Genomic DNA, 26,983 nt, shown 5'->3' on the forward strand with positions numbered 1-26,983 from the left:
CAAGGATCAGCGCCAGGTATCACCTCTCTTCAGACTCAAACCTCTACAATAAATGGCAGAGTGATGTCAGGCTGTATAAAGATTGGCGCAGCTACAAAACATATGTTCAAGGTGTCAAAAGCCTCCTGGGCCAGACCACTTGGAAAAGTCTGTCTCTTTCCTGGTCAAATCTGTCAGGGGTTTGGCCACTACCGAAAAGTTTTTGATGAACTTATGGTAGTAGTTGACGAAACCCAAACACTCTTGTAAGGCCTTTACAGTAGGTCCTCAGGATGACCCCTGTCCAGTACCGTCTGTACTTTCGCCGGATCCATGCGAAAACCGGTGAACTATAAAAAATAACCCCCCAAAAAAGGATCTCCTGAACTGAGAACATGCATTTCTCTGGTATGACAAATAATTTATTGACATGTACCTGCTGTAATTCAAGGTCAGGCGAATAAATCAAAGCATCATCAAGGTAGATCACAACAAACCTACTTGTCAGGTGAATAAAAATGTCATTAACAAATTGTTAAAACACAGCGGGAGCATTAGTCAACCCAAGTGCAATAACGAGGTTTTCATAGTGTCCCTCAGGCGCAGTGAAGGCTGTTTTCCACTCATTCCCGTGCTTGATACGAATGAGATTAGAAGTCCCCCTGAGATCCAGTTTACAAAAACCATTTGGCTCCCACAATAGAATTAAAGAGGTCCGGAATAAAAGGGGAGGGTATGGATTCCGGACAGTGATCCGATGGAGTTCGCAAAAGTCTAGGCAAGTGCGTAACCCCCTGTCTTTTTAGTTTACAAAGAAAAATTCTGCAGCAATGGGAGATGAAGAAGGTCTGATATGATCCTTTGCCAGACTTTCTGCATATAGTCCTTCATGGCCTGCCTCCCTGAACCAGAGATATTGTGTAACCTGCTCTTTGGCAGCTTGACCCCACGAATCAGATTAACGGCGCAATCATAACGATGATGTGGAGGAAGTTCTTGACACTCTTGTTTCGAAAACACATCCCCAAAATCAGACAGGTATTCAGGCAGAGATTGGGTACCCACCCTGGTTAGCTGGGCACCCAAGCAGTGTTCTTGGCAATACTAGCTCCATTTCACCACATTCAACGACTACCAGTCTACCACAGGGTTGTGCAGTGTAAGCCAAGGTAATCCAAGTACCAAAGGTGAGGGCAAGCCCTCTAGCACACAACAGTCAATAGATTCAGAGTGCATGGCCCCTACCTGTAAATGCAACATAAGAACGACCGGAATAAAATACCCCTGGCTCAAGGGTGCAGACTCAACTGCAATAATGTGTATTGAGATAGAGAATATTTGTAGTTTGAGGCCATGAGCCTGGATGAACCTAGCATTGATCAAATTAAACCCCACTTCCACTGTTCAGAAAGGCAGAAATTACCACCTTATATTTGTCAAGAAGGATCTTGGCTGGTGGAAAAAAACAGATCTTTCACCGGAAGAAATAAGTACACTCAGGTTGCCAACCTCCCTGCAACTAAGGCTCATTAGTTTTTTCGTGGCTGTTTATGGTGGGAAATGGAAGGACAAGCACCCACAAAGTTGCGGGGTCATTCGACTTCATGTCGGTGGACCACATCCGAAACTCTGAGCAATACTCCTTCGCTGGCTAATCTCCCTGCCAAAACTGACATATCATGCTCAGCCAGGGAGAGGAGGTCGGGGTCATCAATATATGACCCAGCACCTGAAAAAATTCCTCAACCTTCCAAAGCAACTGAGAGTCCCTGAAGGAGTGAAATTAAGATCCACACCCATTGCTCCTCAGTTCCAGAGGAGTGAGAAAGTAACAAAGTATAGCTTACAGGCCTCCCTGAACACAAAAACTGGTCTCGCTCCCAGAGAACTTGTCAGGCAAAGCGATCTTGGGCTCCACCTGGGGATACCTGAGAGTATTGGTCCCCATGCCAGCCATGCTTGAGTGTTGTGTAACAGCAGAACGAAGTTCTGCCACCTCACAGTTGAGCTGCTGCAGTTCCCTAGCCAGAGAAGTATTAGGATCCATGATAGCTCTAAAAACAGTGTGGGCCAGTGTTAATGTCACAACTCTGTTGTCAGAATACCCAGGGCTCATTCCCTGTCCCTAATGCTAGGGGCGCTCTAGGTATCCCTGCTCTCCGAATTACTTCTGATAGTGAAGAAACTGGGGCCACGTACCTTGTTGAACACCGGAATCAGCCCTATATCTGCTTCCCTCCCTCACCCAGGGAAGTGGGGAGTAATTGTGCATGTATATGCACAAACCAGACTAACAAAGGAGAAAGTACAGGGATAAATGAAAATACCAAAAAACACACAAATATGCACTCACAGAGGAACACAGGGTAAAAAAGGAAGGCAACCCAAATATAAGGGGATGCACACAGCCGAAACACCAATCACAGGTCAACACTCCAAACGTCTCTACCAACAACCTACACCTCCACTCCACACCAGGCAGTATAAGATTAACACTGGCAATCCAGATTGCCAGAAGAGAGTATATAAAGTGGAGGGGAGTAACCAATTCTGAACAGCTGAGATCATCCAATCAGGAAAGCTTCAGAGGCTCTAAACTGAATAGATTAACCCCTGCACTGCTAACAGAAACATGCACTGTTTAATATGATGAAGTGCTTCTAATCTATGCAGGAGTGAGTGAGATCAAATGCTGTGGTCTTCTCACCCATTTGTCATGGTAAACCCCTGACAATAGGTCTTTGTTAGTATTGGTCTTCTCTAATGGGCCATATTGCCCCCTAGACTCCAGGGCCTGAGTGCAGCTCTAACCCCTGCACTAACTATAGTTATGGCCCTGGCTTTGTCCACAACATGGAAGCTTCCAATGCAAATGGGTCTGTTCCAATTTGAAGAAGACTGTGGATGACAAAGGAAGCATCATCCATGTCAATCAGGAAAAGAGAAGTTGGATTACATATAACACATGACACTTCCAAACTAATTACACTGTGTTCCAAATTATTATGCAAATAATATTTCCTCATATTTTCTCTAAATTACCTATCGGAATTGCAGTCATTGTTATTTTCCAGTCATCTACTATTCTAGTATAATTGCAATGTTTTGGAACAAACTGCCTATGAAAACAGTATCTTTTTAAAAAAAATAAACACTCAAAATGCATGTTCCAAATTATTATGCACAGCAGTGTTTTCAACCTTTTTTATTTTATTTTGAACAAAAAAATGGTCAATTGTGAAGTTATAAGCATTATCAGCTTATTAAAAATGAAATCAAACAGTTTTCAAGTGAAAACTTTATTCTAGGTGATGTTACATTTGCATATAGGACCCCTTGTTCGAAAGAAGCTTCTGAACACTCTCGTCCATTGAATTTGTCAGTTTTTGGATGGTTTCTGCTTCAATTGTTTGCATGTGGACAGAATACCCACCCAGAGCTGTTGCTTAGATGTGAACTGCCTACCGCCATCATAGACACTCCTTTTGATGATGCTCCAGAGGTTCTCAATGGGGTTGAGGTCAGGGCAAGATGGTGGCCACACCATAAGTTTGTCCTCTTTTATGCCCATAGCAGCCAGAGATGCAGATGTGTTTTTTGCAGCATGAGATGGTGCATTATCATGCATGAAAATGATCTTGCTGCGGAAAGCACGGTTCTTCCTCTTGAACCATGGCAGGAAGTGTTTTTAGAAACTCCACATAGATTATGGAGTTCATCTTTACCCCTTCAGGGATCATAAAGGGGCCGACAATCTCTCTCCCCATGATTCCAGCCCAAAACATTACTCTACCTCCTCCTTGTTGGCGCCTTAGCCGTGTTTTCATGGGGTGTCCATCAACCTGCCATCCTCCACTCCATCCATCTGGACCATCGAGCATTGCACGGCACTCATCGGTGAACAAAACAGTTTGGAAGTCAGTCTTCATGTATCGTTTGGCCAACTGGAGCTGTTTCTGCTTGTGTGCAGTGGATAGAGGTGGTCGACAGGATGGCTTACGCACCTCTGAAGGACCCTGCTGTTATGGTTCTCAATGGCAAGAGAACATAGCCCAGCAAACATTAGAACTAGCTCTTGGAAGGATGGAACTAAACTGACCATGAACTAAACCTGCCGCACAACTAACAGTAGCCGGGTAGCGTAGCCTGCGTTTTATCCCTAGACGCCCAGCGCCGGCCGGAGGACTAACTAATCCTGGCAGAGGAAAATATAGTCCTGGCTCACCTCTAGAGAAATTTCCCCGAAAGGCAGACAGAGGCCCCCACAAATATTGGCGGTGATTTTAGATGAAATGACAAACGTAGTATGAAAATAGGTTTAGCAAAATTGAGGTCCGCTTACTAGATAGCAGGAAGACAGAAAGGGCACTTTCATGGTCAGCTGAAAACCCTATCAAAACACATCCTGAAATTACTTTAAGACTCTAGTATTAACTCATAACATCAGAGTGGCAATTTCAGATCACAAGAGCTTTCCAGACACAGAAACGAAACTACAGCTGTGAACTGGAACAAAATGCAAAAACAAACAAGGACTAAAGTCCAACTTAGCTGGGAGTTGTCTAGCAGCAGGAACATGCACAGAAAGGCTTCTGATTACAATGTTGACCGGCATGGAAGTGACAGAGGAGCAAGGCTAAATAGCGACTCCCACATCCTGATGGAAACAGGTGAACAGAGAGGATGATGCACACCAGTTCAATTCCACCAGTGGCCACCGGGGGAGCCCAAAATCCAATTTCACAACAGTACCCCCCCCTCAAGGAGGGGGCACCGAACCCTCACCAGAACCACCAGGGCGATCAGGATGAGCCCTATGAAAGGCACGGACCAAATCGGAGGCATGAACATCAGAGGCAGTCACCCAAGAATTATCCTCCTGACCGTATCCCTTCCATTTGACCAGATACTGGAGTTTCCGTCTGGAAACACGGGAGTCCAAGATTTTTTCCACAACGTACTCCAACTCGCCCTCAACCAACACCGGAGCAGGAGGCTCAACGGAAGGCACAACCGGTACCTCATACCTGCGCAATAATGACCGATGAAAAACATTATGAATAGAAAAAGATGCAGGGAGGTCCAAACGGAAGGACACAGGGTTAAGAATCTCCAATATCTTGTACGGGCCGATGAACCGAGGCTTAAACTTGGGAGAAGAAACCCTCATAGGGACAAAACGAGAAGACAACCACACCAAGTCCCCAACACAAAGCCGAGGACCAACCCGACGCCGGCGGTTGGCAAAAAGCTGAGTCTTCTCCTGGGACAACTTCAAATTGTCCACTACCTGCCCCCAAATCTGATGCAACCTCTCCACCACAGCATCCACTCCAGGACAATCCGAAGATTCCACCTGACCAGAAGAAAATCGAGGATGAAACCCCGAATTACAGAAAAAGGGAGACACCAAGGTGGCAGAGCTGGCCCGATTATTGAGGGCAAACTCCGCTAAAGGCAAAAAAGCAACCCAATCATCCTGATCTGCAGACACAAAACACCTCAAATATGTCTCCAAGGTCTGATTCGTCCGCTCGGTCTGGCCATTAGTCTGAGGATGGAAAGCAGACGAGAAAGACAAATCTATGCCCATCCTAGCACAGAATGCTCGCCAAAATCTAGACACGAATTGGGTACCTCTGTCAGAAACGATATTCTCCGGAATACCATGCAAACGGACCACATTTTGAAAAAACAGAGGAACCAACTCGGAAGAAGAAGGCAACTTAGGCAGGGGAACCAAATGGACCATCTTAGAGAAACGATCACACACCACCCAGATGACAGACATCTTCTGAGAAACAGGAAGATCCGAAATAAAATCCATCGAGATGTGCGTCCAGGGCCTCTTCGGGATAGGCAAGGGCAACAACAATCCACTAGCCTGAGAACAACAAGGCTTGGCCCGAGCACAAACGTCACAAGACTGCACGAAGCCTCGCACATCTCGAGACAGGGAAGGCCACCAGAAGGACCTTGCCACCAAATCCCTGGTACCAAAGATTCCAGGATGACCTGCCAACGCAGAAGAATGAACCTCAGAAATGACTTTACTGGTCCAATCATCAGGAACAAACAGTCTACCAGGTGGGCAACGATCAGGTCTATCCGCCTGAAACTCCTGCAAGGCCCGCCGCAGGTCTGGAGAAACGGCAGACAATATCACTCCATCCTTAAGGATACCTGTAGGTTCAGAATTACCAGGGGAGTCAGGCTCAAAACTCCTAGAAAGGGCATCCGCCTTAACATTCTTAGAACCCGGCAGGTAGGACACCACAAAATTAAACCGAGAGAAAAACAACGACCAGCGTGCCTGTCTAGGATTCAGGCGTCTGGCGGACTCAAGATAAATTAGATTTTTGTGGTCAGTCAATACCACCACCTGATGTCTAGCCCCCTCAAGCCAATGACGCCACTCCTCAAAAGCCCACTTCATGGCCAAAAGCTCCCGATTCCCAACATCATAATTCCGCTCGGCGGGCGAAAATTTACGCGAGAAAAAAGCACAAGGTCTCATCACGGAGCAATCGGAACTTCTCTGCGACAAAACCGCCCCAGCTCCGATTTCAGAAGCGTCGACCTCAACCTGAAAAGGAAGAGCAACATCAGGCTGACGCAACACAGGGGCGGAAGAAAAGCGGCGCTTAAGCTCCCGAAAGGCCTCCACAGCAGCAGGGGACCAATCAGCAACATCAGCACCCTTCTTAGTCAAATCAGTCAATGGTTTAACAACATCAGAAAAACCAGCAATAAATCGACGATAAAAGTTAGCAAAGCCCAAAAATTTCTGAAGACTCTTAAGAGAAGAGGGTTGCGTCCAATCACAAATAGCCTGAACCTTGACAGGATCCATCTCGATGGAAGAGGGGGAAAAAATATATCCCAAAAAGGAAATCTTTTGAACCCCAAAAACGCACTTAGAACCCTTCACACACAAGGAATTAGACCGCAAAACCTGAAAAACCCTCCTGACCTGCTGGACATGAGAGTCCCAGTCATCCGAAAAAATCAAAATATCATCCAGATACACAATCATAAATTTATCCAAATAATCACGGAAAATGTCATGCATAAAGGACTGAAAGACTGAAGGGGCATTTGAAAGACCAAAAGGCATCACCAAATACTCAAAGTGGCCCTCGGGCGTATTAAATGCGGTTTTCCACTCATCCCCCTGCTTAATTCGCACCAAATTATACGCCCCACGGAGATCTATCTTAGAGAACCACTTGGCCCCCTTTATGCGAGCAAACAAATCAGTCAGCAGTGGCAACGGATATTGATATTTAACCGTGATTTTATTCAAAAGCCGATAATCAATGCACGGCCTCAAAGAGCCATCTTTCTTAGCCACAAAGAAAAAACCGGCTCCTAAGGGAGATGACGAAGGACGAATATGTCCCTTTTCCAAGGACTCCTTTATATATTCTCGCATAGCAGCATGTTCAGGCACAGACAGATTAAATAAACGACCCTTAGGGTATTTACTACCCGGAATCAAATCTATGGCACAATCGCACTCCCGGTGCGGAGGTAATGAACCAAGCTTAGGTTCTTCAAAAACGTCACGATATTCAGTCAAGAATTCAGGAATCTCAGAGGGAATAGATGATGAAATGGAAACCACAGGTACGTCCCCATGCGTCCCCTTACATCCCCAGCTTAACACAGACATAGCTTTCCAGTCAAGGACTGGGTTATGAGATTGCAGCCATGGCAATCCAAGCACCAACACATCATGTAGGTTATACAGCACAAGAAAGCGAATAATCTCCTGGTGATCCGGATTAATCCGCATAGTTACTTGTGTCCAGTATTGTGGTTTATTGCTAGCCAATGGGGTGGAGTCAATCCCCTTCAGGGGTATAGGAGTTTCAAGAGGCTCCAAATCATACCCACAGCGTTTGGCAAAGGACCAATCCATAAGACTCAAAGCGGCGCCAGAGTCGACATAGGCATCCGCGGTAATAGATGATAAAGAACAAATCAGGGTCACAGATAGAATAAACTTAGACTGTAAAGTGCCAATTGAAACAGACTTATCAAGCTTCTTAGTACGCTTAGAGCATGCTGATATAACATGAGTTGAATCACCGCAATAGAAGCACAACCCATTTTTTCGTCTAAAATTCTGCCGTTCACTTCTGGACAGAATTCTATCACATTGCATATTCTCTGGCGTCTTCTCAGCAGACACCGCCAAATGGTGCACAGGTTTGCGCTCCCGCAGACGCCTATCGATCTGGATAGCCATTGTCATGGACTCATTCAGACCCGCAGGCACAGGGAACCCCACCATAACATCCTTAATGGCATCAGAGAGACCCTCTCTGAAATTCGCCGCCAGGGCGCACTCATTCCACCGAGCAAGCACAGCCCATTTACGGAATTTCTGGCAGTATATTTCAGCTTCGTCTTGCCCCTGAGATAGGGACATCAAGGCCTTTTCCGCCTGAAGTTCTAACTGAGGTTCCTCATAAAGCAACCCCAAGGCCAGAAAAAACGCATCCACATTGAGCAACGCAGGATCCCCTGGAGCCAATGCAAAAGCCCAATCCTGAGGGTCGCCCCGGAGCAAGGAAATCACAATCCTGACCTGCTGAGCAGGATCTCCAGCAGAGCGAGATTTCAGGGACAAAAACAACTTGCAATTATTTTTGAAATTTTGAAAGCAAGATCTATTCCCCGAGAAAAATTCAGGCAAAGGAATTCTAGGTTCAGATATAGGAACATGAACAACAAAATCTTGTAAATTTTGAACTTTCGTGGTGAGATTATTCAAACCTGCAGCTAAACTCTGAATATCCATTTTAAACAGGTGAACACAGAGCCATTCCAGGATTAGAAGGAGAGAGAGAGAAAGGCTGCAATATAGGCAGACTAGCAAGAGATTCAATTACAAGCACACTCAGAACTGAAAAAAAAAAAAAAAAAAAAAATCTTCTGCAGACTTCTCTTTTCTCTCCTTTCTCTGTCAATTAATTTAACCCTTTTTGGCCGGTCAAACTGTTATGGTTCTCAATGGCAAGAGAACATAGCCCAGCAAACATTAGAACTAGCTCTTGGAAGGATGGAACTAAACTGACCATGAACTAAACCTGCCGCACAACTAACAGTAGCCGGGTAGCGTAGCCTGCGTTTTATCCCTAGACGCCCAGCGCCGGCCGGAGGACTAACTAATCCTGGCAGAGGAAAATATAGTCCTGGCTCACCTCTAGAGAAATTTCCCCGAAAGGCAGACAGAGGCCCCCACAAATATTGGCGGTGATTTTAGATGAAATGACAAACGTAGTATGAAAATAGGTTTAGCAAAATTGAGGTCCGCTTACTAGATAGCAGGAAGACAGAAAGGGCACTTTCATGGTCAGCTGAAAACCCTATCAAAACACATCCTGAAATTACTTTAAGACTCTAGTATTAACTCATAACATCAGAGTGGCAATTTCAGATCACAAGAGCTTTCCAGACACAGAAACGAAACTACAGCTGTGAACTGGAACAAAATGCAAAAACAAACAAGGACTAAAGTCCAACTTAGCTGGGAGTTGTCTAGCAGCAGGAACATGCACAGAAAGGCTTCTGATTACAATGTTGACCGGCATGGAAGTGACAGAGGAGCAAGGCTAAATAGCGACTCCCACATCCTGATGGAAACAGGTGAACAGAGAGGATGATGCACACAAGTTCAATTCCACCAGTGGCCACCGGGGGAGCCCAAAATCCAATTTCACAACACCCTGCATCTTGTTGTTCTGGGGACGTTGGAGGCACCAGCAGCTTCAAAAACTTGTCTGCTGCTATGACAAGACATTTTTGCAGCTGCTCTTTTAACCTTACGCAATTGCCTGTTGGAAAGGGTCCTCAATTTTTCCTTATCAGCACGCACACGTGTGTGCTGGGAATCAGCTACATACTTCTTGATTGTGCGATGATCACGATGAAGTGTCTTGGCAATGTTGATTGTAGTCATGCCTTGACCTAAATACTCCACAATTTGTTGCTTCTCAGCAGCCGACACATCTTTTTTCTTTCCCATTTTGGCCAAAAATGTAGGCTGCTTAATAATGTGGAACAGCCTTCTTAAGTAGTCTTGCCTTTATTTGGACACACCTGCCAAACTAATTTGCACAGGTATCTGCAATTGCTTTCAGTGATATAAAGAGCTCTGACACACATCACCATCAATGGGTTTAAATGACAAACAAAAAAATTCTAACCTTATCACTCCTAAACTCTTTGTGCATAATAATTTGGAACACAGTGTATACCTCTAGTGAACATTTCTGGCCTCATTTCCATAGCCTATAAGATATTTAAAATATTCTTTTTGTAAAGTATTCTGCACAAATGGCAAGAAACAGGCATTAAGGGAATGTGCACACTATGCTTTTTTTCAGGCAGATTCCACCTGAAAAGCACTTAAAAATGCTAGAAAGAATGAACATATGCATTGCAATGTCAAAACAATTTGCTGTGCATGTTTCTTCTTTTTGATTTTTTTTTCTAACAGCTTCAGGCTTTGAAAGAAGTGACTTGACCATTCTTTAGGCGGCTTCCAAACCAAGCCATTCAGTAGGTTACATATACAATTAAAAAGGAAAAAAGACACACAAAAAACTAGTAAAAAAGGTGCCAAAAAAGATGGTCTAGAATAAAAATCTCTATTTTCCTGAAACAAATTCTACTTCAAAAACTAAGTGGGTACTTGGTGTCTAAAAGACGTCAAGCGCACATACTCTAAAAAGGGTTTTCAAGGCCATAATGAAAGCTACCAATGTAGTGTAACATTAAGAATTTTAACAGTATATAATTTACACACTGTTATGATTCCGCTTTTTTTTTTCACAGACCAGTAGGTTGTCATGTGATCGCTTGTATGCAATTTGTGTTCTTGGTATAACATGGAATCATGTGCTCATACGCTTCTCTCAATGCTTCATAGTTAGGATTCCCATTGATACACATCACTTGTTTTCATCGTGACTTTGAAAAACCCTTTAGGAAAGGTCGTTTCTGACCTTTCGCTTGTTGGGACCACTTTATGGAGGTGAAATCTGATGATACATTCCCTTTGCCATGGACAGTCTACTTTTATTGGTAAGATTCCATGATGGCCGCAGTTAGGTCCATTAAAAATTGTGGGTGTCAATAAGTGATACCACTCATAATGGAGGACCAATATGACGGTATGTAGAGAACTTTTAGGCAGGTGTGGAAAAATATTACAAATTAAAAATGCATTTAAAAATAGGTGTCATTAGTATATAGTTATCAATTAATAAAACGCAAAGTGAATGAACAAAAGAGAAATCTACATCAAATCAATATTTGGTGGGAGCAGCCTTTGCCTTCAAAACAGCATGAATTCTACATACACTTGCATAAAGTCAGGGGTTTTGTAGAATTATAGTTAGGTGTATAAGTAACCAATTGTACTAAGCAGGTAATAGTGATCATTTTCACATGTAGGGTGAAACAGTCATTAGCTGAAACAAATAGCTTAAAACTGGATGAGGAACAGAAACTTTTCTACAAAGGTGAGGTTGTGGAAGACAGTTTCATCCAACAGGTCAAACACCATGGTAAGACTGAGCACAACAACAAGCCATAAAAGGTAGTTATACTGCATCAGGAAGGTTTTTCTCAGGCAAAGATTTCAAAGCAGTGGTTCAAGATGCACCAAGAAACAGGCAACACTGGGGACTATAGATGCCGTGGTTGGCTGAGGAAGTGGTCTTTTAGGAAGAATTGCAGCCAAAAAAAAAATCCTAGTTACTTACTGGTAACAGGATTTTACAGAGCTTATGACTGCACCACCGGAAAGAGGGTATCCGCCCATCAAGGACAGAAAACCTACTGAATAAAAGGGTGGTATCTTTCCTCCACATCAGTATGGGTTTCAGCACATTAAAGGACCTCCTGACAGTAACACAACCATCACCAATAAACATTCTTTCTTAAACACCCTTAAATTGCACATCACTAGTGATAAAAAGGGAAAGAATATAAGGGTGCTGTCATGGGCTCTGTGAAATCCTGTTACCAGTAAGTAACTAAGATTTTTTCCTCTTCTCCCATGACAGCACCACCTAAGAGATTTATATAGACCAAGGCACCTTAGGGAGAGATAACTGCTTGTAACATCTTTCTCCAAAAGTCAGGTCATCAGAGGACGACAGATTAAGGTAATGCTTATAAAAGGTCAAAAGGGGAAGACCATGTCACTACCTTACATACCTTGTCGATCGACACCTCCGCTTTCTCAGTCCAGGAGGATGTCATGGCCATGGTGGAATGGGCCTTCAGGTTAGCTAAGCTAATGGCGTCCCTAATCCATCTACCTGTGGTACCCCTTATTATTTTAAGACTTTTCCTAATCCCCTGGAATGACACAAATAAGGACTTGCTCCTTCTCCACTGCTTTGACATAGCTAAATATTGCACCAAGACCCATCTAACGTGTCAAGTTTCTGGTCCTTTGCATCTTTTGGGCTGATTAAAAAGGAGGGGAGAACCATTTCCTGGCTCCTATGAAATTTTGAGGCTACTTTCAGAAGATATGCTGGGTCTGGTCTCAAAATAACTTTATCTTCCGAGATCTGGATAAATGAGTGGTTGACAGACAAAGCCTGTAAATCCCTTACCCTGTGGGCCAACTAAGATCACTGTTTTTAGTGTGAGTACCTGGCTAGCAACTCCTCTAAGAGTTCAAAGGGAGATTTTCTAAGGGTACCGTCTCACAGTGGCACTTTGGTCGCTACGACGGCACGATCCGTGACGTTCCAGCGATATACTTACGATCTCGCTGTGTCTGACACGCTACTGCGATCAGGGACCCCGCTGAGAGTCGTACGTCGTAGCAGATCGTTTGAAACTTTCTTTCGTCGTCAGATCACCCGCTGTCATCGCTGGATCGTCGTGTGTGATGCTGATCCAGCGATGTGTTTACTTGTAGCCAGGGTAAATATCGGGTTACTAAGCGCAGGGCCGCGCTTAGTAACCCGATATTTACCCTGGTTACCATTGTAAAAGTTAAAAAAAAAACACTACATACTCACCTTCTGATGTCTGTCACGTCCCCCGGCGTCCACAGGGTTACGCGCTGCTGCCGAGAACTTCCTGCACTGTGTCAGCGCCGGCCGTAAAGCAGAGCACAGCGGTGACGTCACCGCTGTGCTCTGCTTTATTGCCGGCGCTGACACAGCGCTTATTATTGCCGGCGCTGACTTTCTGTAAAAAGTCTAAGACCTGTGCTATATTGGGTTGGAAGGGATCAGGGTTTTTTGGGGAGCACCAGGACGAAAACCTTTTCCAAACTTTGGTATAGATAGCATTGGTTATTGGCTTTCTGCTTTTCTGGAGGGTTTGGATTACCTTATCCAAGAGACCTTTGGCTCTTAGAATTTTCGGCCTCAGTAACCATGCTGCCAGGTTCAGTTTGTGTAGCTCCGGATGTAGTAGAGGATCTTGGTGAAGGAAGTCGACTTTTTGAGGTAGAAGCCATGGGCCTTCCTGAGCCATGTCCAGAAAGGCACTGTGCTAGCTCCTCCCAGGCCATAGAGGGGCGATTAGGATTGTGGGAACTCGGTCTGTCCGGATTTGTTGTAGCGTCTTTGCCAGCATGAATATGGCTGGAAAGGCACATGTGAGGTTGAAATTCCACAGTTGCGTGAACGCATCTATTCCCTGTGCCCCGTCCGTGTGGTAGAGGGAGAAGAATGTCTCCACTTTCGTATTTTGTCTGTTGGCAAATATGTCCACCTCTGGAGTCCCCCACTTTGAGGTTAGGGACAAGAAAACTGCTTGGTCCAGACACCACTCCCCTGTATGGATGTCTTTCCGGCTGAGGAAGTCTGCCTGAGTATTTTCTGCCCCTCTCAGATGTACCGCTGTGACAGTAAGTTTTTCTCTGCCCAGGAAAAAATCCTGGCTATTAACTTTAGACCGGCGTACTTAGTGCCTCCCTGGTGCCGGAGGTAGGCCAGTATGGTCACGTTGTCCGAGTAGATCCGGATGTGGTGATTTCGGATCAGTGATGATGATGATGCTTTTAGGGCCTCTTCTACAGCCTTTAGTTCTCTCAAGTTTGAGGAACTGGTGCTGATGCCTGATGGCCATCGTCCCTGGAAGTAGGATCCCTCTACCACTGCACCCCAACCTCGTTGGCTGGCATCTGAGTGGAGTGTTTTCAGGGGAAGCTGATCCCAGCTGACCCCCTTCTGAAGGTTTGGGTAGTTTAACCACCACCTCAGGGCCGATTTTACGTGGCCGGGGAGGGAAATCCTTTGGTCCAATGGAATCTGTCGTCTTCTGGAATGTTGAAGAACGTGGATCTGTAGGGTTCATGTATGAGCCTGAGCCCAGGAAATTGCTTGGTTACATGCGGTCAGAGATCCTAGAACAGACATTGATTCTCTGAGGGTTTGTGCCCCCTGGTCCCTGAACCTGGTTATTCTGCAGACAAGGTCGATCTAATGATCCTTGGCTGGAAAGGATGTCTTTTCCTTTGAGTTCAGAAGAACCCCCAGAAACTTCCTCCTCGTGGAGGGAAGGATCTCTGACTTCTTTAGGTTCGGGATCCAGCCCAAGGATCTTAATATCTCCAGGGTCTTTGCTACATACATCTTCTGGTGTGGCCCTTTAGTAGAGGGGAGCCTGGCAGCACACATTTTACACTTGCGGCTGGTCCTCTTGGGGTCAGAGACCTTTTCTCCCTATAAGAGAGATTTGCTAAGCCACTTGAGAGAATAAACACTTACAGTAGCAGGGGGTAGCTGGGCTCCGCAGACGCAGAAAAAGGGGGCTTGTCACCATTCATGTCCGTCTGTCCACAGTCAGCGTCAGACAGAATGTCTTACCTGGTGACTCCCCACCCGGATCTTTAAAGAATCAAGGGTCCAGCGTCATCTATGCTCCTCCCCCCCCTTGGCCCAATGGGGGGAAACCGTTTTTGAGCGCCCCTTGATGTTGCCGCCAGTCCCGGGAGAAAAGCGCTGGCCAGCGTGCGTTCCATCGTGGAACGCACAGGGAAAGGACCGGAACTGACGCACGCCACAGCATGGAATGCACAGCGATGTCCCAGAAGTGGATAGAAATTTAAGAAAACTAACCGTCACATCCAAACATAGATCAAGTGTGAACAGGTGCTGAACCTAGAGTCACCAACTCGTACACAGTCAAATAAATAAGGCAGCACCTTATTTTTAGATGTGACAGTCAGTTTATTGAAATTTGTATTCACTAGCCTTCTGACCGAGCACTCCGCCTCTTAGCCACAGGTGTTTTAAATGCAGCAGGTCCATTACCCCTCCACAGAGAAAGAGAAAATTAGTCTAAGAGGTTTCACAGGTACCCATTCAGATGAAGACTTTTATTCTCAGCGAGGAAAGGAAAGTGTAGGACCTGGTATACGAGAGATGCCCTAATGTGGCTACCAGGTACACAGAAATTGGCCAACTTATGGGCTAAATGCTCTCATTTTTTTCATATTTCTAGTGCAGTAATGCAGTTCAACTTTCATGTTTGCATGTTTTAGTGCTACAGTGTGCTGCCTTATTTGTTTGACTGTGTACGAGTTGGTGACTCTAGGTTCAGCACCTGTTCACACTTGATCTATGTTTGGATGTGACGGTCAGTTTTTTGAAATTTGTATTCACTAGCCTTCTGACCGAACACTCCGCCTCTTAGCCACAGGTATTTTAATCGCAGCAGGTCCATTACCCCTCCACAGAGAGAGAGAAATTTAGTCTAAGAAGAGGTTTTACAGGTACCCATTCAGATGAAGACGTTTCATTTTTTCATATTTCTAGTGCAATAATGCAGTTCAACTTTCATGTTGCATGTTTTAGCGCTACAGTGTGCTGCCTTATTTATTTGACCCAGAAGTGGAGGCGCGCCACTCTGGCCAGTACGCGCTCCCCGGGAATGGCAGCACAGGGAAGGATGAAGCCGGGGAGCTACTGGAGGCCCCCGGCACGCGCATCACTGTCCCGCTTTATCCCCAGAGGGGGTACAGGAGAGGCAGGAAGGTCCAGAGTCCTGCAGGAGCGAGGAGACAGTGGCAGCTACTGGAGGAGTAGAGACGAAGCCCCCAACCTCAGCTGCCCGGCTTCCGAAGATAACATGAGGTGCTCCGATCGCCGGCCACGGCAGCACCATCAGAGATCCTCTTCATGCCCCATAGGGGACAGGAAAACACTGGTGGTTACAGGAAGGGGTATTTAACCTCTTTGTGTTCCTGTCCCCTATTAGGGCGGGGAAGACAACCTCCGAAGTAGCTGTCGTGGAAGATGACTGGAGAAATTGATGCTCTGATGCTCTTTTGAAGACTAAGAGTCACACAAAATATTGATTTCAGATTTCTTTTTTGTTCACTTTGCTAATAAAAAAAAAATAAACTTAAGCGCTTCTACTTCTGAAGGCACTCACTTTGCATCATTTTTTCCCACACCTGCAGAAAAGTTTTGCAGTCCTGTATGTTTATAGGCAGGTGGTGATTGACTGGAAATGTCTCTAGATAGCTTTAGAGTTGCATCTTAATCTTTTAATTATATAGTGCTATCTTATTCCACAGCGCTTTACATACATTATCATCACTGTCCCCGATGGGGCTCATAATTTACATTCCCTATCAGTATGTATTTGGAGTGTGGGAGGAAACCCATGCAAAGACGGGAAAACATACAAACTCCTTGCAGATGGTGTCCTTGGTAAGATTTGAACCCAGGACTCCAGCGCTGCAAAGCAACAGTGCTAACCACTGAGCCACTGTGCTGCCCTTTCTATAAATGCATTTATAAAAGGTCTAGACTGATCTATGGTCTCCCAATTGGCATGCCAGCAAATAACCTTCATGTGGCACATCGGCACGTCTACCCTTCATGGGGCACACTGGCATGCACAACATGCATATGGGGGCACACATACCCTGCATATGGGGCACACTGGTACACACACCCTGCATATGGGGCACACATACCCTGCATATGGGGCACACTGGCACACACACCCTGCATATGGGGCACACATACCCTGCATATGGGGCACACTGGCACGCACACCCTGCTTATGGGGCACACGTACCCAGCACGGGGCACACAACACCCTGCATATGGGGCACACTGGTACGCACACCCTGCATATGGGGCACACTGGTACGCACACCCTACATATGGGGCATAGATACCCTGCACGGGGCACACTGGCACGCACACCCTGCATATGGGGTACACTGGCACGCACACCCTGCATGCGGGGCACACATACCCTGCATATGGGGCACACATACCCTACATATGGGGCACACTGGCACGCACACCCTGCATATGGGGCACACATACCCTGCACGGGGCACACATACCCTGCACGGGGCACACTGGCAAGCACACCCTGCATATGTGGTACACTGGCACGCACACCCTGCATGTGGGGCACACATACCCTGCATGTGGGGCACACATACCCTGCATGTGGGGCACACATACCCTGCATGTGGGGCACACATACCCTGCATGTGGGGCACACATACCCTGCATGTGGGGCACACATACCCTGCATGTGGGGCACACATACCCTGCATGTGGGGCACACATACCCTGCATGTGGGGCACACATACCCTGCATGTGGGGCACACATACCCTGCATGTGGGGCACACATACCCTGCATGTGGGGCACACATACCCTGCATGTGGGGCACACATACCCTGCATGTGGGGCACACATACCCTGCATGTGGGGCACACATACCCTGCATGTGGGGCACACATACCCTGCATGTGGGGCACACATACCCTGCATGTGGGGCACACATACCCTGCATGTGGGGCACACATACCCTGCATGTGGGGCACACATACCCTGCATGTGGGGCACACATACCCTGCATGTGGGGCACACATACCCTGCATGTGGGGCACACATACCCTGCATGTGGGGCACACACACCCTGCATGTGGGGCACACACACCCTGCATATGGGGCACACACACCCTGCATATGGGGCACACTGGCATGCACACCCTGCATATGGGGCATACTAGCATGCACACCCTGCATATGGGGCACGCTGGCACTCACACGCTGCATATGGGACACCCATACCCTGCATGGGGCACACTGGCACGCACACCCTGCATATGGCTCACACATACCCTGCATGGGTAACCAAGAACACAACAAACAAGAACATAGCTCTGACGGGTCCTAATATAATAACCATTTTTAGACACATCTGACTACTCCCCCAACTTCAGGGCTTTAATTTTAGAGATACTGGAATTTACCCTTACTCATAATTTTTTTACTTTTAAGGGGTCCCTCTACCTGCAGCTCCAGGGCACTGCTATGGGGGCGGCCTTTGCCCCCTCATACGCTAACCTGTTCCTGGAGCTGTGGGAGAGGGACCTCTTCCTGTCAGATGGTCGGTCGTCGTCGATGGACTGCGTCCTACTTTGGGCGCGGTACATCGACGACGTCTTCCTTATCTGGCAGGGTACATCTTCAGCCCTTGATTGTTTCTTTAAGGCAGTAAATAGGAATGACCAAAATATATTTCTTACAGCTAAACATCATCCAGACGAGATCGAGTTTCTGGATGTGACTCTTCGTAGAGATCTTAGTGGAAATATTAGTACTACCATATTTCGAAAGCCCACGTCCACAAATATGCTGCTGCATGCCTCCTCCTCACATCCAAATCATATGATTCGTGCCGTTCCCGTGGGACAATTCCTGCGGCTCCGGCGCATCTGCTCCACTCAGGCACTTTTTGAGGCTGAGGCAGATAAACTAAAGCAGCGTTTTGCGGAGAGAGGATATAGCCATAGGGCCATAAAGAGGGCCTATCATAGAGCAAAATGGTCTGATAGGAAATTATTACTCTATCAGACCGGTAGTAGGACAAATGATTCTAGAATGACAAGATTTATCACCAACTTTAGTACGCAATCCGAATCTATACGTGCTGCCCTCACAAGAGCGTGGCCTATACTGATGACCGACACTACTATTGCTAAGATCCTCCCCGCAAAACCAGCGATTACCTTTCGGCTCGCCAGGAATTTACGTGTCCGGTTGATACGTAGTCATTATACCGGCATCCCCCCTAGAACGTTTCTTAGTGATTTCCCGGCTAGGAAGGGCTGCAGGCCTTGTGGTCGCTGTGTCGCCTGTGTGAACATTGACTGTGGTGACTCATTTGTTGACTCATCTGGGCAAAAGACCTTTAAAATTGATGGGTCAATTACCTGTGCCTCTAAAAATGTTATTTATTATGCCACGTGTCCGTGCTCCCTGATCTATGTTGGACTTACAACACGCCAACTGAAGGTGCGGGTCAGGGAGCACGTGCGTGGCATCCAGGCGGCCAGTGAGCAGGAGGATGTAGCCCTCCTTAAAACTATACCCAGGCACTTTAAGGTACACCATAGGTGCAATAGTAAAGAGCTACGTGTCAAGGACATTGATATTATAGATCCGGCGATCCGCGGGGGTAACATTTCCCAACGTTTGGCTCAGTTAGAGTCTCGTTGGATATGGACCTTGGACATTGTCCATCCACGGGGTCTCAACGAGACCCTTAATTTCTCATCCTTCTTGTGATCACCGCCCTCTATCCATCCATTTTCATCTTGGCGGTATTCCGCTGTGGTTTTTGTTGACTCTCTTTTATTATGTTTTTAAGTTTTGTTTTTATTTTGTCATTAATATATGTAATTTGATATTTAGGTTAAGTTGAGTTGTTATTGCCCTTGGTGTTCCCTGCAAGTTCTACGGACAGTGATGTGGGTGCCACTCATTATTCGGTTGGCTGATGACATCTATGGGGCCAGATGAAGCATTAAATCCCTAAACCATCGATATTCGTATTACAATTTGGTGACGTTTGCTGAGGACCTGTGGAGCCTGATCTTTATATATGAAGATTGGAGATTGTCTACTAAGCTCCTTTTCAATAGTTTCATCTCTGGTCCAGCCATTGAACTCCATATGAATGGATATTTGTGAAAATCCGCACTATTGTGTATAATATAATATTGATGGCACCCATCTCCATGTTTAGATTTTCTATTTTCTTTTTGTTTTATATTTGTTTTTTCTTCTGTTCTGATACTTACCAAGGTTTGGGCATTCTTTTCCCTTCTTTATGATGGCGGCTCCGGTTTTGCGGACATTCCGCGCATGCGCAGTTTAGCTTCCTGTTTCGGTCTGTGCTCGCTCCGTATGTGCGTCCGCCGCTGGACTTCACAGGGCCCTGTGATTGTCCGGCGGATGGCGGTCTGCGGTGAGCCTTATACCGACATGATGCGATTATTAGTTATTTACTAACCGCTAAGGGGAACGCACAGTGGTTGCTATAGTAACTGTCTGCCATTTCCGGGTCAGTCCCGGTCACTTCCGGTATATGCTGCTATATAACATCATACTTAGTCCTATTCATCATGCCCCCTGAGGAAGGTGTTTAAATCCGAAACGTGCGTCAGGGAGGGCGCACGGATCCTGTGTACACCCCACCCAGTCTCCTACTAAAAGGTAAAATACGTCATACTTATTTGCTATGCCCTTAACAAGTATTTGCTATCGGATGTTTTGACTTTGTTTATACTAGATGGACTCTTTTTAGGTCCAATTATGGGTATCCAGTCACAAACATACGTTCTTTATCTAGTTCTTCTTAGTCGGCATGTATACTGAGTAATATGGGTGGGTTTGTCCTAGGTTCCATGCGCTCTTAACATGTTCTTTTTAACCCATGCGGTGCCTTGGCACTCTGTAGCACTGAACCTCACTTTTTCGTTTTTTCTTTGTAATTATTATGTATATTTATGTACTATGTTATTGAATTTGTGATCTAAATAAAAGTTTATACTTTTTATATACATTATTGTATTTGGACTTATTGGTCGTTGTTGCTTTGGGTCCCCTGTGACCGATATCCCCCTGATACCCTGCATGGGGCACACTGGCACACACACCCTGCATATGGGGCACGCACGCCCTGCATATGGGGCACACTGGCACGCACGCCCTGCATATGGGGCACACTGGCACGCACGCCCTGCATATGGGGCACACTGGCACGCACGCCCTGCATATGGGGCACACATAACCTGCACGGGGCACACTGGCACGCACACCCTGCATATGGGGCACACATACCCTGCACGGGGCACACTGGCAAGCACACCCTGCATATGTGGTACACTGGCAAGCACACCCTGCATATGTGGTACACTGGCACGCACACCCTGCATGTGGGGCACGCATACCCTGCATGTGGGGCACGCATACCCTGCATGTGGGGCACGCATACCCTGCATGTGGGGCACGCATACCCTGCATGTGGGGCACGCATACCCTGCATGTGGGGCACGCATACCCTGCATGTGGGGCACGCATACCCTGCATGTGGGGCACGCATACCCTGCATGTGGGGCACGCATACCCTGCATGTGGGGCACGCATACCCTGCATGTGGGGCACGCATACCCTGCATGTGGGGCACGCATACCCTGCATGTGGGGCACGCATACCCTGCATGTGGGGCACGCATACCCTGCATGTGGGGCACGCATACCCTGCATGTGGGGCACGCATACCCTGCATGTGGGGCACGCATACCCTGCATGTGGGGCACGCATACCCTGCATGTGGGGCACGCATACCCTGCATGTGGGGCACGCATACCCTGCATGTGGGGCACGCATACCCTGCATGTGGGGCACGCATACCCTGCATGTGGGGCACGCATACCCTGCATGTGGGGCACGCATACCCTGCATGTGGGGCACGCATACCCTGCATGTGGGGCACGCATACCCTGCATGTGGGGCACGCATACCCTGCATGTGGGGCACACACACCCTGCATGTGGGGCACACATACCCTGCATGTGGGGCACACATACCCTGCATATAGGGCACACACACCCTGCATATAGGGCACATGCTGCAGTGAGATAACGTGGAGCATGCATATCCCTGATAATAGCGCCACGCACAGGACGCTCCTGCCGCGCTGTGGGCACGGAGGGTGAGGGCACGCTGGCAGACAGCCGGGCCTGGGATGCCCCTGTAGTCCCGGCGCCGTCACTGCAGCCTCCTCCGTCCCCGCCGCCGTTTCCAGCTCCTCATCAGCACTTTTTTTTTCCATGTGAAACAGAAAGAGCCGGAGCAGCGGCGGAAAGGCCTTATAAGGCGCAGGAAGGAACCCCGCCGGAACCGCGCCTTACATGGTCAGCACCTTACATGGAACCACCGGCCGGGATTTCCGGAAGGTGGCAGGGGGGGCGGGGAGGAGGTGGTGCCCGATTGCCCGTTGCCCGGTTCCGCTACTCGGTGACCGGCTGCATCCATGCCCGCTTTCCTTTACCCCAGCGGGGGTCCTCCGCAGGGGTCTCCCTAGCACGGGATTGCCGGGAGCGGTCGGCCAGTCCATCGCACTACACGGAGTTCCATCCTCAGTCTTCCCCCTTCCTCGTCAACGTCACGGGTCCTCCAGCTTCCCTCCAAATAAGGGCTTCCTGCACTCCATATATGGCCATGTACGTCACGGAGTGGGCGGGGGCCGGCAGCTACAAACCCTTTATATAGGAGCGGATCCCGGGGAGCCGCGAGAGATTCCAGCAGGCAGGACTGGGGGAGCCGTGCGGGGGCAGCGACTGCAGAACCGGCGACAACCCCGGCAGCAGCCGCCCAGAGCACAACACCCATCCTCACTATTATCCGCCCCATAACACACAGTGTCCCCAGCCGTCCTCCCCAGCCGTCCTCCCCAGTGTGCATGCACCGGCCGCTTCTCTAGGGATCCCCGAGGACCTGATGGCAGCTGCCAAAGCAGAGATGCTCATCTCCCCTCTGCAGATCTCTGACCCGTTCGGCTCATTCCCTCATTCTCCCACCATGGATAACTACCCTAAGCTGGAAGAGATGATGCTGCTCAACTCCGGGGGATCGCAGTTCCTGGGCGCCACGGTCCCCGAGGGCAGCGGATTCAGCTCCCCCGGGGAGGGGGCCGACAGCTTCGACCACCTAGCAGCAGGTAAGCAGCAGCATAGCATAGCAAGTCTGCAGGGCGCCGCCGATCGCTGCACTGTGGCATCGCATGGGTGTGAGGGGTGCAGCTCCATTCATCTGGGGGTCGGGAGATCGCTGCTGTGTGACTGGGCAGGGGCTGTGTGCTGCATACTGGGGGCTCTGTGTGCGTCAGATCCTGCAGTGTCGGTGCACAGGGCCTCCAGGAGCATTGCAGACAGTGGAGAGCCTACAGATAGCAGAATAATAATAATAATAATAATAATAATAGGGCTGCCAGGCTTGTGTAGGATGACACCTCTATGGCGCTCCTCTCTAATCACTGCTCTTCTTTATGTGTTTGTTGCAGATGCCTTCTCTGAAATGTCTCTGAACGCTGAGAAATCTGCCATCGAGACTAGCTTTGCCAACCACACCACCAGGCTGCCATCTCTGACCTACACTGGTCGCTTCTCCCTGGAGCCTGCCCCTAACAGCAGTAACACCTTGTGGCCAGAGCCTCTGTTCAGCCTTGTCAGCAACCTGGTGGGGATGGCGAATCCACCCACCACTTCAACACCTTCACCCTCACCATCCTCCTCAGTATCCTCATCTTCTTCCCAGAGTCCTCCTCTGAGCTGCTCGGTCCAGTCAAGTGACAGCAGCCCCATTTATTCTGCAGCACCAACCTTTCCTAACTCGAGCTCAGACATCTTCTCTGACCAGTCATCTCAGTCTTTTCAGAACGCTTCGACTTCAATCCAATATCCACCCCCTGCGTATCCTGTCACAAAGACCAGTTTCCAGGTGCCGATGATCCCAGACTACCTGTTTCCACAGCAACAGGGAGATGTCAGCCTGGTAACTCCAGAGCAGAAACCTTTCCAAGCAATCGAAAGCAGACCCCACCAGCCTTCTCTCACCCCCCTTTCTACCATCAAGGCCTTTGCTACCCAGACTGTCTCACAAGAACTCAAGAGTCTCAGTAACAACAATACTTATCAATCTCAGCTCATCAAGCCAAGCCGAATGAGGAAATACCCCAATCGCCCCAGTAAGACCCCTCCTCATGAAAGACCCTACGCTTGTCCAGTTGAGTCCTGTGACAGAAGGTTCTCCAGGTCTGACGAGCTGACCAGGCACATCCGAATTCACACTGGGCAAAAGCCCTTCCAGTGTCGTATCTGCATGAGGAACTTCAGCAGAAGCGACCACCTAACAACTCATATCCGTACACATACAGGGGAGAAGCCATTTGCCTGTGACATTTGTGGTAGGAAATTTGCAAGAAGTGATGAGCGAAAGAGGCACACGAAAATTCACTTGAGGCAAAAGGACAAAAAGACTGATAAATTACCACCAGTGTCTGTCGCTTCTCCCATTTCTTCCTACTCGCCATCAGCATCCACATCTTACCCATCTCCAGTGCCAACATCTTACTCCTCCCCAGTGTCCTCCTCTTACCCATCACCAGTCCACAGCTCTTTCCCATCTCCTTCCACGGCCGTCACATACCCATCTGTTACCACCACCTTCCAGGTCCAAGGCATTACTAGCTTCCCCTCTTCAATAGTCACCAATTCCTACAGTTCACCTGTGTCCTCAGCACTTTCTGATATGTCAGTAACATATTCTCCAAGGACAATTGAAATCTGCTGAGAATATGATAGGACATGTGCAAAAAATGAATAGGCACAAAGTGAAGACTTCCAAAGCTTGGTCTCGGAGTGGGAAGTTATTGATGACAGACTGTCTAGGAAAAACGAAAGGCCATTGTAAACTGATAAGCTTCAGATGCCTAAGAAACTGCCATTTTAATTTCCCATTGTTTTCAAAGACTTAATTTGCATGAATAATTGAAATAATTTCAACATGATCCTTTTAAAGATCAACTTTTATTTGCATAAAGGGATTTTTACTCTATACATAATGTATATTGTATACGTGCAAAGTTTTTGTTTACGTTTTTTATGCTTTTTTTTTGTTTTTTTCTTTTTTTGGTACTCTTGATGTGTTTTTGTTATTTTCCCCCTTTGCATATTCATGTGGTATTATTTGGAATTAATAGGGACGCCGTTTGTAAATGGTATCTAGTGATAATGCTACCATGGCTTCAACTTATTTGAGGATCAGCACTTATGTATTCGAGCATGTGTAAAAGTAACGTTTTGTTTTATCCTTTTTTCTGTTCTTTTTTTTTGGTTATGTAAATATCATCAGATGGTACTCACATATGTCAAGAAAAAAAAAAGAAAAAAAGTTTTATCTAGTTTCCAGTAACTTGGTGCCTTTTTGTGAAGCCTTGCTGATGTCTTGACACGTGCATTTGCGTGTATTGATGCATTGCATCTAGCCTTAAGGTGAAAGGGAATTCTTAAAAGAATGTATACAAAGACCTGAAAAGGTACAGAGAGGAAACTGAAGCACAGCTTCATTTATGTAGAATGTAAGCAAAAACTCAAAGTCTATTTTTGTAATTCAAATGTAAATTTATAAATATATATTCAAGAGATGGAATGTTGTAGTTACCTACTGAGTAGGCATGGATTTTGTATGTTATAAACATGCAGTTCATTATTTTGTGGTTTTTATTTTTACTTTATATTTGTGTTTGTTTAAACAAAGTGACTGTTTGGCTTAAAACACATTGAATGCGCTTTACTGCCAATGGGATATTTGGTGTACAATATATCCTCAGAAAAAATAAAATATCGAAAATATTTTATTTCCTTTAGTCGATGTGTTTTCTTGTATTGGGCCATTTTTGTTTCCAAAGGATCAGGGACTCTGACTCTTTAACCCCTCTTCAGCCAAAAAGATAATGACCATATCGAAGGGTTAACATGAAACTTGTATGTGTGTATGACGTGTGGTTGTAACCAGCCCCTTACATAGTGTAATGGCAATGGCCTCCACTCAGTGGTATATTGATAATCTGCGGTCTAATTAGAGACCAAATCCCAGGCCTTCTCATGCATAGCAACTAGTGGTCAACTGCAAGTTAAAGCACCACTCCAGTGGTTTTTTTTTAATTTCAGTTCTGGAGTGGTGCTACTGATTGAAGTTCCCTGACTCTAGTATTATACTTACCCGCTGCCGTCTTCAGGTGTTCCCAGCAGCGCTCTGGTCCAGTGCCACCATCTTGTGACCACAGCTACTGACTGACCAGAAGTCAGAGGTAACAGCCACAAGCTCTCAATATAATTCTATGAGAGTCTGGTTCTGGCCTTGTTTAGGCTCTCATAGACATACATTGAGTAGTGACTTCCGGCTCACCCAGCAGACACTGGAGTGGTCCAACATTTCACAAACTTCTGGAGACCTACCAGAACTGCGCCAAAAACAGATGAAGACTGCGGCACAAGGGGCCGGGAACTTACATTAGTGGCACCACTCCAACACAGCAATAGCAAAAAAAAACAAAACGCTGGAGGAGTTCTTGAAAACAAGGACCTCTCATAGGGTCAAAAGTGGCCAGTTTTCGCTCTTATTTTATACATACAGTTCCTTATTTATGCTCTGTGTTTTGGTGTTTACTGAGGGGGCATGGAAATAAATGATCTTTATTCCTCCCGGTAGCCTCCAGCTTACAACCTTGCAGCGTCTGTAACCACATCCCGACACTGGACAGTTGGCTGTATACTGAGTAGTGATTGAAAGCTGGAGGCTGCTGGGAGGAATAAAGTTAACTTCCTCCAGGTAGCGGGGCTTTCAGTGCAGCTGTCGGGCAGCTTTAGAATGGTATTAACCTGCAGATTAACCCTATATCTGCAGGGTAATGGGGATTTATGACATGACCGGTTCCATTTAAGTTCTTCCCATTTCTATCATTACTGTAAAACCGTTACGGGTAGTAAATATAGTGGCACTATGTAATAGAGCTGACATACTATTGTCCCAATCTAATCCATGTATATTGACCAGGTTAAAGGGTATAGGGAACTAAATAGCACAGGCATTAACATAATACCATGCAATAAGAACCATTAGATG

At 46.9% G+C, this 26,983-nt stretch overlaps 1 protein-coding gene across 1 annotated transcript; it reads left to right on the top strand.

Annotated features, from left to right (window-relative positions):
• Positions 1 to 22,597: 22,597 nt before the first annotated feature.
• EGR1 (early growth response 1) lies at positions 22,598 to 25,715 on the top strand. The gene is made up of 2 exons (XM_077265564.1): positions 22,598 to 23,018; positions 23,361 to 25,715. Exons 1-2 carry the CDS (start codon positions 22,799 to 22,801, stop codon positions 24,647 to 24,649), a joined length of 1,509 nt encoding a protein of 502 aa, XP_077121679.1. The 5' UTR covers positions 22,598 to 22,798; the 3' UTR covers positions 24,650 to 25,715.
• The last annotated feature ends 1,268 nt before the right edge of the window (positions 25,716 to 26,983 follow it).

This window comes from Ranitomeya variabilis, chromosome 5, assembly GCF_051348905.1.
Source record: "Ranitomeya variabilis isolate aRanVar5 chromosome 5, aRanVar5.hap1, whole genome shotgun sequence".
Taxonomy (NCBI): domain Eukaryota; kingdom Metazoa; phylum Chordata; class Amphibia; order Anura; family Dendrobatidae; genus Ranitomeya; species Ranitomeya variabilis.

Bases quoted from the DNA above. Each gene is read 5' to 3' on its own strand.
- EGR1 (XM_077265564.1), top strand. From the start codon at position 22,799: ATGGCAGCTGCCAAAGCAGAGATGCTCATCTCCCCTCTGCAGATCTCT. The intron at 23,019-23,360 runs GTAAGCAGCAGC...TGTTTGTTGCAG, and splicing joins CTTCGACCACCTAGCAGCAG to ATGCCTTCTCTGAAATGTCT.